Source organism: Salvelinus namaycush, chromosome 21 (assembly GCF_016432855.1).
Source record: "Salvelinus namaycush isolate Seneca chromosome 21, SaNama_1.0, whole genome shotgun sequence".
Taxonomy (NCBI): domain Eukaryota; kingdom Metazoa; phylum Chordata; class Actinopteri; order Salmoniformes; family Salmonidae; genus Salvelinus; species Salvelinus namaycush.
Genome location: NC_052327.1, coordinates 50,024,354 through 50,036,768, shown reverse-complemented (window position 1 = coordinate 50,036,768; position 12,415 = coordinate 50,024,354). Strand labels below are relative to the sequence as shown.

The following is a 12,415-nucleotide window of genomic DNA, read 5'->3' as shown; positions in this document are numbered from 1 at the left end:
CTCTCACACATACTCTCTCTCTCTCACACACACACACGCACAGACGCACACACTTTAAGATGTTGTGGAGGTTGATGTATGTGTGTGAGGTTACGGTAACACGACCACACAATTTGACTTAAAAAAAAAAAACGACTAAAAAGCTTTCTGTGTGAGGTTACTCTAAATAAGCTCATCTAGATCGGTTTAAATAACACAGTAATAACAGTAATAACACAGTAATAACACAGTAATAACACGTTTGAAATAAACAGAGCTCAGAGAAAGAGATGAAGCATTCTGCTAGAGATGTCGCTGGATAAGAGTCTCCGTACGGGAGGCAATGCCAACCATCAACTGGCCACTAATTCATATACTGCAGTCTAATCAGTAACACTCCTTATGGATAGTCTCTTCAGAAAGCATTATCAGCACACATATCTATGTCAGGTGCTAATAAACATTTATAAACTGCCTTCGTAAAAGCATTAAGGCCAACCAGGCGTTAGGTCTAGACTACGTAAACACGAATAACAATACTAAGTGAAAAAAAACTATTTTTACACCAGACTTATTTCCTCAAGGAGATTTATTTAGTTCCTCCTCCTGTCCACATCAGAATACATTGAGCGAACAAATACCCCCCCCCCCCCCCCAAAAAAACCAGTCGACTGGTTTCCTCACTAATACACAAAACCGGTCCTTTGGTCTGTCTATAGTACAGCTGGAGAGGCATTCTGTGTGAGATATACATGACTGTTGGTTAAACCAGACGGAATGTTTCTGTAAAGTGAAAGTGCCGAGCCGACAACATTCAGTACGGTTTTATCACGTTATGATTGTGGCCCCCCCCCCCTGTGATTGTACGTATACAATTATATTAAATAAGATCGCTGACCAATGACTGGTCTGAAAGATAGACAGCTTAGCTCATCCCCTGAGTTTTATGGTTCTGCCCAGTGGGTCATAAGTACTCCAGGGTCGTGTTCATTAGGCACCAAACAAGAATACCTGGTCTTGTCCCATAACTAAATTGTCAGTTTTTTCTTCTTCTCCAGTTTCAAATCATTTTGTCCTAATGAACACAACCCAGCTCCCATGACGCAGATGTCATGAGGGAAACCATCAAAAGAGACTCAATTTCAGTGTCACATTGTACGAATGCTGAATGTTTTACCTGAGTATTTTAAAGACACATTCTCTGGGTGTTTGATATGATCTGTGCTGAGTCCTTCCTGGTCCATATGGAGTTCCTGAGAAAGTTACTTCCTGAAATGGAAAGCCATTTTTTTTTTTTTTTTAAAGGACAAGTTCAGTATTTTACATACTAACGGTCGATGGTTCGTCATCCTGAAAGTACAGTTTCTCAAGGGCCATAGATGACTTTCAGGGTGAGGAACCATCTAACGTTAGTTTGTAAAATACTGAACTTCCCCTTCAAAATGAGGTAAGAGGTGTATAGATTACCTCAGCGAGTGATCAAGTTGGGGGAGCTCACTCTTTAGGATGGTGTAGACTCCACCCACCAGGCACCCAGGAAAGTTAAAATGAATGAGAGCCCTTATTGGCATCCATATTGTCTGGTTGATGGTTATAATAACACATTTTGTAAACAGAAGTGATGGTGGCTACCATAATGTTCAAACCACGAATGAGGTAGAGACAACAAATCAGCTGAGGAGTATAGCCAATCACCATACAGTATTTCTTTTTTCTTTTCTTTTTTTAAACCTGCTTTTATACAAACCTTTGCTATCATGATTTTTGCTTTCTTCTAAAATGTTTAAACCTGATCAGAAAACTAAAATCCAATCTTCAGTCCTCTTTACTTGATTTAAATTCATTAGGCTGTTCACAAGCAGTTTGCGTATGTGGCACTATGGGAAACAGTTCTGCACTGTAGCGTTCAAAGCCGATGAATTGTCATACAGAAATAATACAGCAATTATGAGTATAACATGAAAATACATGATAATCATCATATAAAAACATTGAGAAAAAAAAGAAAAAGAACATCTACTAATTAAACATACCAAAATAAAAAACAATTCAAGTTGCTTCTTCACCTGGCTGTAAGATTAGATTTTCCCAGAATGCATTGTTTCTATGCAAACAAATGTGTATTCAGTGAAGGACCATGGAGGAAGTGGTAGTTGTAGATATTTAACTAGAGACAACAGTGAAATGTACATTCAATATCTTGACATGTACATTTGTTTTTATGAGTTACTTTCTCCAAATCCAAACCCTATTTTGTCATCCCATAACACAGATCAGTCCAGTTTGACTAGAGAAGAGGTCATTTGATTGAACACCAGTTTTGTCCTTAACACAGGACAGTAGAATAACATGAGTATACTGGAGAGAGAGACTGGTGGCGTCCAGTGTTGGAACACTGTGGTCAGTTGGGTCCCTTGGAGGATGTGGAGGAAGAGGGGCTGTGAGAGGAGGAGAGGACACCGCAACCACTCTGTTCAGCAGGAGGCATGGTCTCAGACGTCACAGAGGCTGCACTAGGAGTGTTCTGGGCAAACAGCATTCCTACAGGGGAGACAAGAACACAAATTGGTAGTCAGTAGTGGAACTCTGTGTGATAAGTTAAAATGTCACAGTGACCTACGGAGTAAAGGGCTAGCAATCCTTTCTGGGCGGATCTAAAATGTATCAAGAATTTTTTTAAATTTAAAAAACATTGCAGCATCATTTACTAACCTGAATAGAGTGTTCCGTTGACCTCCACAGACACACTGATGCTGTCAACCCCGTTACTGGAGATAGTACGAGACAGGTCCTGCTTGGCAGTACTCTCTGAGGTGGGACAAAGATACAGTCAGGAGTTAAAAGTTTACAATTCAATTATGTGAGTAAACATGTTTGGCTTGACAATGAATACAAAACAGATCTGAGATCAGGTTAGAGCGGACTATTGTAAGCCCTAGAATATGACAACTAATTCATTGCTTTTCCATGCCGTCCCTAGGAGTGGTGCGTCACTTGAGTGGGTTGAGTCACTGACGTGATCTTCCTGTCCGGGTTGGCGCCCCCCCTTGGGTTTGTGGGCTATACTCGGCCTTGTCTCAGGATGGTAAGTTGGTGGTTGCAGATATCCCTCCAGTGGGAGTGGGGGCTGTGCTTTGGCAAAGTGGGTGGGGTTATATTCTGCCTGTTTGGCCCTGTCCGGGGGTATCATCGGATGGGGCCACAGTGTCTCCCGACCCCTCCTGTCTCAGCCTCCAGTATTCATGCTGCAGTAGTTTATGTGTCGGGGGCTAGGGTCAGTCTGTTATATCTGGAGTATTTCTCCTGTCTTATCCGGTGTCCTGTGTGAATTTAAGTATGCTCTCTCTAATTCTCTCTTTCTCTCTCTCGGAGGACCTGAGCCCTAGGACCATGCCTCAGGACTACCTGGCCTGATGACTCCTTGCTGTCCCCAGTCCACCTCGCCGTGCTGCTGCTCCAGTTTCAACTGTTCTGTCTGCGGCTATGGAACCCTGACCTGTTCACCGGACGTGCTACCTGTCCCAGACCTGCTGTTTTCAACTCTCTAGAGACAGCAGGAGCGGTAGAGATATGATCGGCTATGAAAAGCCAACTGACATTTACTCCTGAGGTGCTGACCTGTTGCACCCTTGACAACAACTGTGATTATTATTATTTGACCATGCTGGTCATCTATGAACATTTGAACATCTTGGCCATGTTCTGTTATAATCTCCACCCGGCACAGCCAGAAGAGGACTGGCCACCTCTCATAGCTTGGTTCCTCTCTAGGTTTCTTCCTAGGTTCTGGCCTTTCTAGGGAATTTTTCCTAACCACCGTGCTTCTACACCTGCATTGCTTGCTGTTTGGGGTTTTAGGCTGGGTTTCTGTACAGCACTTCGAGATATTAGCTGATGTACGAAGGGCTATATAAATACTTTTGATTGACTGAACTAATTGGTAGCCAACACACCCAGCCCAGTACTGACCGTGTCTGTTGTTGTTGTTGAGTTGCTTCATGCCGGGGTGGAAGTGAGAGGCCATAGCCAACAGGTTATGTTGGAACGCCCGTTGCATCAGTCTCTGCTGTTCCTCCATGACCAAGCGAGCCATCTTCCTGTCTGGGCCCTCTCCTCCTCTCTCCAGTTTCTCTCGGAGGTGCTCCAGGGTAGCGGCCTGAGCTAGATGCTGCTGCCCCAGGGAGAGAGCGTTGGCCACGGGTAGATGGCTTGGTGGCATGGGGGTCGACATCTCCTCTGAGAGGGAACAGATGGGGGGGGGAGTATTTTTTTCCATAGATTAATGTCACACCGCAAATGTCAACAATTGAAATATTCAACATTTAACAATGTTTTCAAAACAAGGCCATTAGATTAGATTTTAAAAACATGGTCAGTAATTTATTTCCTTATCAGGTGTATGCTATGTGGATGGTCAGTGATCATGTCTGAATAAATCTGACAGTAGAGGGCGCCATAACACCACATTTATTTTCTATAAATGTGGTGTCAGAACGATGTAGCCCATCACAAGTTAGTCACATGTTGGTGACAGGAAATCATCCATGTTAATCACCTAACTACATATCAAAACATTTATGTGTTTAAAAAAAAAAAAACGCTTAAACACCTGCAGATCTCTTCAGAGATGGGCTGGGGGAGGTGTGCAGGCCGTTGTGACCGGCTGAGGAGTGGTGGGGCATCTTGGAGGGAGAGAGGAGGGAGTGGTGTGGGTGGGCAGGGGCGGTGGTGGAGAAGTGGTACAGGCTGTTATTGTAGCTGGGTCTTCGGCCTTCCCTCCGGTTACCGTCTATAGCAGCCTGGAGCTTGCCTGGAGAGCTCAGCCCCTTCTTCTCACACTCGTACGGGTACAGGTACTTCATATACCTGGGTGAACGTAGGACGAGGCAGTGGTTGGATTTTTTTCTCTCTCTCTCTGTATTTAGAAGTACTTTTCCATCATGAGGTGATTGGCCTAGCTAGGTTCTGTGTAGCTTCGCTGACCTCTAATTAGCTCGCTTCCCATTTAATTTAAGATGCGCACATCTACGCCGCAAATTAGGAAATCTTGCTCGGGCCAATCCTTTTTTTTGAACACAAAGACCCATTTACGGATTACCTCCCTGTTTAATAACTCAATTTCACAGCATTTTCTTCTGTTTGGTGCTTAACGCCCGAGTGTAGACTCACTGTGTGCGGAGGGTGAAGGCTGCTGAGGTGATGGAGGTGGGCAGGTTGAGTCCTCTGGTGATCTCTCTCCAGATCTTCTTGTTAATGACCTCCACCAGGCCGCCATTCTCCGTCACCAGCTTGTAGAGCATGTACAGGTCCAGAATCTGCTTAGCCATGATGGGGATGCGGTTGACCGGGGTGCCTGGAGAAAGAGGTAGAAGAATTGAAACTAGATGTCTACAGATCCAAGATGGTGGCAGATGTCATGATGGGGATGCGGTTGACCGGGGTGCCTGGAGAAAGAGGTAGAAGAATTGAAACTAGATGTCTACAGATCCAAGATGGTGGCAGATATCATGATGGGGATGCGGTTGACTAGAGTGCCTGGAGATGCCCAGTTTAATTTGCTCTACATGCGTCTAAAGATCCAAGATGGAAGGAGTCACTCAATGCCTATGCGGCCAAGATTTAGGCAGTCGAATTTGATTTAAAATGAGGCCAGACTTCATAACACTGAACATAAATAACATTCTGACAGCTCATGTTTCCAAAACACAGTAGGTTGTACAGTAGTGTCTGTTGATCTAGCTACAGTAATATGTCAAATTAACACCTATTTAACCCAGGGTCAAAGCCCCAAAAAACGTCAGTGAATTTATTGTAATAAAGTACGCTTATCCAATTGAAGGCATCAAATTGTTGCTTTAAGGCAACTCCATCTTCGGATGGGGCCACAGTGTCTCCTGACCGCTCCTGTCTCAGCCTCCAGTATTTATGCTGCAGTAGTTTATGTGTCGGGGGGCTAGGGTCAGTTGGTTATACCTGGAGTACTTCTCCTGTCTTATCCAGTGTCCTGTGTGAATTTAAGTATGCTCTCTCTAATTCTCTCGTTCTCTCTTTCTTTCTCTCTCTCTGAGAACCTGAGCCCTAGGACCATACGTCACGGCAAACCGGGCATGATGACTCCTTGCTGTCCCCAGTCCACCTGGCCTTGCTGCTGTTCCAGTTTCAACTGCTCTGCCTGCGGTTATGGAACCCCTACCTGTCCCAGACCTGCTGCTTTCAACTCTTAATGATCGGCTATGAAAAGCCAACTGACTTTTATTCCTGATTATTATTTGACCATGCTTGTCATTTATGAACATTTTGAAAATCTTGGCTCTCTCTAATTCTCTCCTTCTCTCTTTCTTTCTCTCTCTCGGAGGACCTGAGCCCTAGGACCATACGTCAGGACTACCGGGCATGATGACTCCTTGCTGTCCCCAGTCCACCTGGCCTTGCTGCTATTCCAGTTTCAACTGTTCTGCCTGCGGTTATGGAACCGCCACCTGTCCCAGACCTGCTGTTTTCAACTCTTAATGATCGGCTATGAAAAGCCAACTGAAAATTATTCATGATTATTATTTGACCATGCTTGTCACTTATGAACATTTTGAACATCTTGGCATAGTTCTGTTATAATCTCCACCCGGCACAGCCAGAAGAGGACTGGCCACCCCTCATAGCCTGGTTCCTCTCTAGGTTTCTTCCTAGGTTTTGGCCTTTCTAGGGAGTTTTTCCTAGCCACCGTGCTTCTACACCTGCATTGCTTGCTGTTTGGGGTTTTAAGCTGGGTTTCTGTACAGCACTTCGAGATATTAGCTGATGTACGAAGGGCTATATAAAATAAACTTGATTTGATTTGATGATTCACTCAGTCTCCTCTGAACAGTTGATGTTGAGATGTGTCTGTTACTTGAACTCTGCGAAGCATTTATTTGGGCTGACATTTCTGAGGCTGGCAACTCAAATTAACTTATCCTTTGCAGCAGATGTAACTCTGGGTCTTCCTTTCCTATGGCGGTCCTCATGAGAGCTTCATCACAGTTTCATCATAGTGCTTGATGTTTTTTTGCGACTGCACTTGAAGTAACTTTCAAAAGTCTTGACATTTTCTGGATTGACCTTCATGTCTTAAAGTAATGATGGTTTCCTGTGTGTATCAAGAATGGTCCACCAAGGACATCCAGTCAACTTGACACAACTGTGGGAATCATTAGTCAACACTGACCAGCATCCCTGTGGAACGCTTTCGACACCAGGCAAAAAAAGGGGGGTGGGGGGTGTGCAACTCAATATTAGGAAGGTGTTAGGGCTATATAAAATAAACTTGATTGATTGATTGATCCAATAGTTATAATAGGACTCGAAGCAGTAGCCTAACCCCGCACGTGGTCAGCTATTTCAGCACCGCTTCGCGCTGCTTTGAAACAAGCGTGGGTACTTGTCTTGATAAATCAATGTCAGATTTTTTTACATTTCTTTTCACTGAATCTCCGTTTGGATATTGGTTTGGCTACAATTGGGGTTGTGGAAATGTTAGCTAGTGTAAATGGAAGTGCTGCTCATGATTATCTTGTCTAGTTCATTTATTATCACTGATCAGAACATTTTGCCAGCATGTTGGTCTCTACCTTCTTGACCTTTGTGCTGTTGTCTGTGCCCAATATTGTTTGTACCATGTTTTGTGCTGCTACCATGTTGTGTTGCTACCATGTTGTTGTCATGTGTTGCTGCCTTGCTATGTTGTCATCTTATTTTGTGGTCTTAGGTCTCTCTTTATGTAGTGTTGTGTTGTCTCTCTTGTTGTGATGTGTCTTTTGTCCTATATTTATATTGTATTTATTTTTTATTTTAATTCCAGGCCCCTGTCCCCGCAGGAGGCCTTTTGGTAAGCCGTCATTGTAAATAAGAATTTGTTCTTAACTGACTTGTCTAGTTAAATAATGGTTAAATAAAATAAAATGTTCTACTGAACAATTATATATATTTTTAAACGCAACATGTAAAGTGTTGGTTTTGTGAGCTGAAAAAAAATTGTGCCATACTCACAAAAAGCGTACCTCTCAAATTCTGTGCACAAATTTGTTTATATCCCTGTTAATGAGCATTTCTCCTGTGCCAAGATAATCCAGCCAACTGACAGGTGTGGCATATCAAGAAGCTGATTAAACAGCATGATCATTACATAGGTGCACCTTGTGTTGGGGACAATAAAACGCCACTAAAATGTGCAGTTGTGTCACACAACACAATGCCACAGTTGTCTCAAGTTTTTAGGGAACGTACAATTGTTGCAGCATGCTGACTGCAATAATGTCCACCAGAGCTGTTGCCAGGGAATTGAATATTCATTTCTCTACCAAAAGCCGCCTTCCAACGTTGTTTTAGAGAATTTGGCAGTACGTCCAACCGGCCTCACAACCGCAGGTCGCATATAACCACGCCAGGCCAGGACCTCTACATCTGGCTTCATCACCTGTGGCATCGTCTGAGACCATCCACCCAGACAGCTGATGAAACTGTGGGTTTGCACAACCAAAGAATTTCTGCACACACTGTCAGAAACCGTCTCAGGGAAGCTCACCTGCGTGCTCGTCGTCCTCACCAGGGTCTTGATCTGACTGCAGTTTGGCGTCGTAACCGACTTCAGTGGCAAATGCTCACCTTTGATGGCCACTGGCACGCTGGAGAAGTGTGCCCTTCACGGATGAATCCCGGTTTCAATTGTACCGGGCATATGGCAGACAGACAGCATGTATGACATTGTGTAGGCTAGCAGTTTGCTGATGTCTACGTTGTGAACAGAGTGTCCCATGGTGGGGTTATGGTATGGGCAGGCATAAACTACGGACAACAAACACAATTGCATTTTATCGATGACAATTTGAATGCACAAAATTACAGCAATGAGATCCTGTGGCCCATTGTTATACCATTCATCCGTCGCCATTACTTCATGTTTCAGCATGATAACGTAAACAATGTCACAAAGATCTGTACACAATTCCTGGAATTTGAAAATGTCCCAGTTCTTCCATGGACTGCATACTCACCAGACATGCCACCCATTGAGCATGTTGGAACACGACAGAGTGTTCCAGTTCCCGCCAATATCCAGCAACTTTGTACAGCCGTTGAAGAGGAGTGGGACAACAACATTCCACAGGCCACAATCAACAGCCTGATCAAAGAGGAGGATATGTGTCACGCTGCATGAGGCACATGGTGGTCACACCAAGGGCAGTAACATTCCACATGGCCGCTGAGTTGCGGTAATCTCCTCTTATGCACTCTGTACAGGCTCTATTGTCCCTCCATCAGGTCCTAATGGCCTGGTACTCAGGGCTCTATTGTCCCTCCATCAGGTCCTAATGGCCTGGTACTCAGGGCTCTATTGTCCCTCCATCAGGTCCTAATGGCCTGGTACTCAGGGCTCTATTGTTCCTCCATCAGGTCCTAATGGCCTGGTACTCAGGGCTCTATTGTCCCTCCATCAGGTCCTAATGACCTGGTACTCAGGGCTCTATTGTCCCTCCATCAGGTCCTAATGACCTGGTACTCAGGGCTCTATTGTCCCTCCATCAGGTCACTAATGGCCTGGTACTCAGGGCTCTACTGTCCCTCCATCAGGTCCTAATGGGCTGGTACTCAGGGCTCTATTGTCCCTCCATCGGGTCCTAATGGGCTGGTACTCAGGGCTCTATTGTCCCTCCATCAGGTCACTAATGGCCTGGTACTCAGGGCTCTATTGTCCCTCCATCAGGTCCTAATGGTCTGGTACTCAGGGCTCTATGGTCCCTCCATCAGGTCCTAATGGTCTGGTACTCAGGGCTCTATTGTCCCTCCATCAGGTCCTAATGGCCTGGTACTCAGGGCTCTATTGTCCCTCCATCAGGTCCTAATGGTCTGGTACGCAGGGCTCTATTGTCCCTCCATCAGGTCCTAATGGTCTGGTACTCAGGGCTCTATTGTCCCTCCATCAGGTCCTAATGGTCTGGTACTCAGGGCTCTATTGTCCCTCCATCAGGTCCTAATGGTCTGGTACTCAGGGCTCTATGGTCCCTCCATCAGGTCCTAATGGCCTGGTACTCAGGGCTCTATGGTCCCTCCATCAGGTCCTAATGGCCTGGTACTCAGGGCTCTATTGTCCCTCCATCAGGTCCTAATGGCTTGGTACTCAGGGTTCTATTGTCCCTCCATCAGGTCCTAATGGTCTGGTACTCAGGGCTCTATGGTTCCTCCATCAGGTCCTAATGGTCTGGTACTCAGGGCTCTATGGTCCCTCCATCAGGTCCTAATGGCTTGGTACTCAGGGTTCTATTGTCCCTCCATCAGGTCCTAATGGTCTGGTACTCAGGGCTCTATGGTCCCTCCATCAGGACCTAATGGTCTGGCACTCAGGGCTTTATTGTCCCTCCATCAGGTCCTAATGGCCTGGTACTCAGGGCTCTATTGTCCCTCTAACCACTCTGCCATCAATGCAAATGAAATGGAAAATCACATCAAACATAAACAGTACGTGCTTTTTAAAACTCACCTCGCTGTGATGGATCAGTGTGAAGAAAGAAGTTCAACGACAGGTTTGAAACAGAGTGGAAAACATGGTCACTGTGGATGTTGTTTCAAAGCCTAACACAATGAAATGGACGGCGCTTTCTAAGGTGGACGATTCATTCAAAAACATCCATAAGCATATTATAGCTGATGTGTACACATAGAGTTCATGTCTACGCATAGGCCTACGAGCCCAAGACCGAGAAAAAATGTATTCAAATAATGATTGTGCCGTTGTATTTCACTAGATTTCCCAAATTAAGCACTGGGTAAATGCAGGAACAGGTTTGGAGAGTCCATGGCATACACAGTTTGGGCGGAATATCACCTGTCATGCAGCAAGAGGCTGTATATGTTCCTCAAACAGCGGTTGATGCGTGGAGTGAAATAACCGGAGTAGCCTGAAAAAGGAACCAGCGGGAAAGCGACCTCCATTCACTATTGGAGTGCATATCGTGGTAACAGTTTGGGGAAGGCCCTTTCCTGTTTCAGCACGACAATTCCTCCGTGCACAAAGCGAGGTTCATACAGAAATGGTTTGTCGAGATCGGGGTGGAAGACTGGCCTGCACAGAGCCCTGACCTCAACCCCATCGAACAATTTGGGATGAATTGGAACGCCGACTACGAGCCAGGCCTGATCGCCTAACATCAGTTGCCAACCTCACTAATGCCACCTTGCTTCTAGTCCTTAGGAAACTTTGCAGTATTTAGTTTTTTTATGTATTATTTCTTACATTGTTAGCCCCCCAAATAATTATTACATACAGCCGGAGAAGAACTATTGGATATCAGAGCGACATCCACTTACCAGCACTACGACCAGGAATATGACTTTCCCGAAGCGGATCCTTTGTCCGAACCACCCAGGGCATTTGAACTGATTCCAGAGGCTGACACAAAACAATGTCACCGCAGAAGAGGAAGATGGAGTGGCATTCTGGTCAGACTTCGGAGGCACGCACACCACCCACCACTTTCGAGTACATTACTCGCTAATGTTCAGTCTCTAGATAACAAGGTAGATGAAATTAGGGCAAGGGTTGCTTTCCAGAGAGACATCAGGGATTGTAACATTTTGTTTCACAGAAACATGGCTCTCTCGGGATATGCTGTCAGAGTTGGTACAGCCACCAGGATTCTTTGTGCGTCACGCCGACAGAAATATACATCTCTCCGGGAAGAAAAAGGGGGGGGGATGTATGTTTCATGATTAACGACTCATGGTGTAATTGTAACAACATACAGGAACTCAAGTTCTTTTGTTCACCTGACCTAGAAGACATCACAATTAAATGGCGACCATATTATCTCCCAAGAGATTTCTCCTCCGTCATCGCCACTGCAGTTTACATCCCACCTCAAGCCGATACCTCGACGTCCCTCAAAGAACTTCACTGGACTTGATGCAAACTGGAAACCACATATCCTGAGGCTGCATTTATTGTCGCTGGGGATTTTAACAAAGCAAAAAGACTAGGCTGAGGAGGACTAGGCTCCTGAAGTTCATATTGACTGTCCTACTAGCGCTACTAAGACTCTCGACGCTTTTCAAACTCCCGAAATGCTTAAAGGCCCTTCCCCGTCGTCCTTTTGGTAAATCTGACCAAGACTCCATCTTGCTCCTCCCGTCCTATAGGCAGAAACTCAAACAGGATGTGCCCGTGCTTCGTGAAATTCAACGCTGGGCTGACCAATCGGAATCCACGCTTCAAGATTGTTTTGATCACGTGGACTGTGATATGTTCCGGTTAGCTTGCGAAAATAATCTAGACGCATACACGGATACGGTGACTGAGTTCATAAAGAAGTGTATAGGAGATGTTGTACCCACTGTGACTATTAAAACCTACCCTAACCAGAAACCGTGGATAGATGGCGGCATTCGCACAAAACTGAAAGCGTAAACC

The 12,415-nt window shown here is 45.2% G+C and overlaps 1 protein-coding gene across 2 annotated transcripts in view; it reads right to left on the bottom strand.

Annotated features, from left to right (window-relative positions):
- Positions 1–1,206: 1,206 nt before the first annotated feature.
- Positions 1,207–12,415, bottom strand: part of LOC120066457 (AT-rich interactive domain-containing protein 3B-like) — a 48,474-nt gene continuing 37,265 nt past the window's right edge. For both annotated transcript variants that reach the window (XM_039017841.1, XM_039017842.1), the window contains exons 5-9: positions 5,149–5,332; positions 4,589–4,845; positions 3,949–4,215; positions 2,692–2,787; positions 1,207–2,520 (exon numbers count right to left, since the gene is read on the bottom strand). In XM_039017841.1, the coding sequence (XP_038873769.1) occupies positions 2,381–2,520; positions 2,692–2,787; positions 3,949–4,215; positions 4,589–4,845; positions 5,149–5,332 (944 nt within the window). In that variant the 3' untranslated portion in view covers positions 1,207–2,380. The remainder of the gene's footprint in view (positions 2,521–2,691; positions 2,788–3,948; positions 4,216–4,588; positions 4,846–5,148; positions 5,333–12,415) is intronic.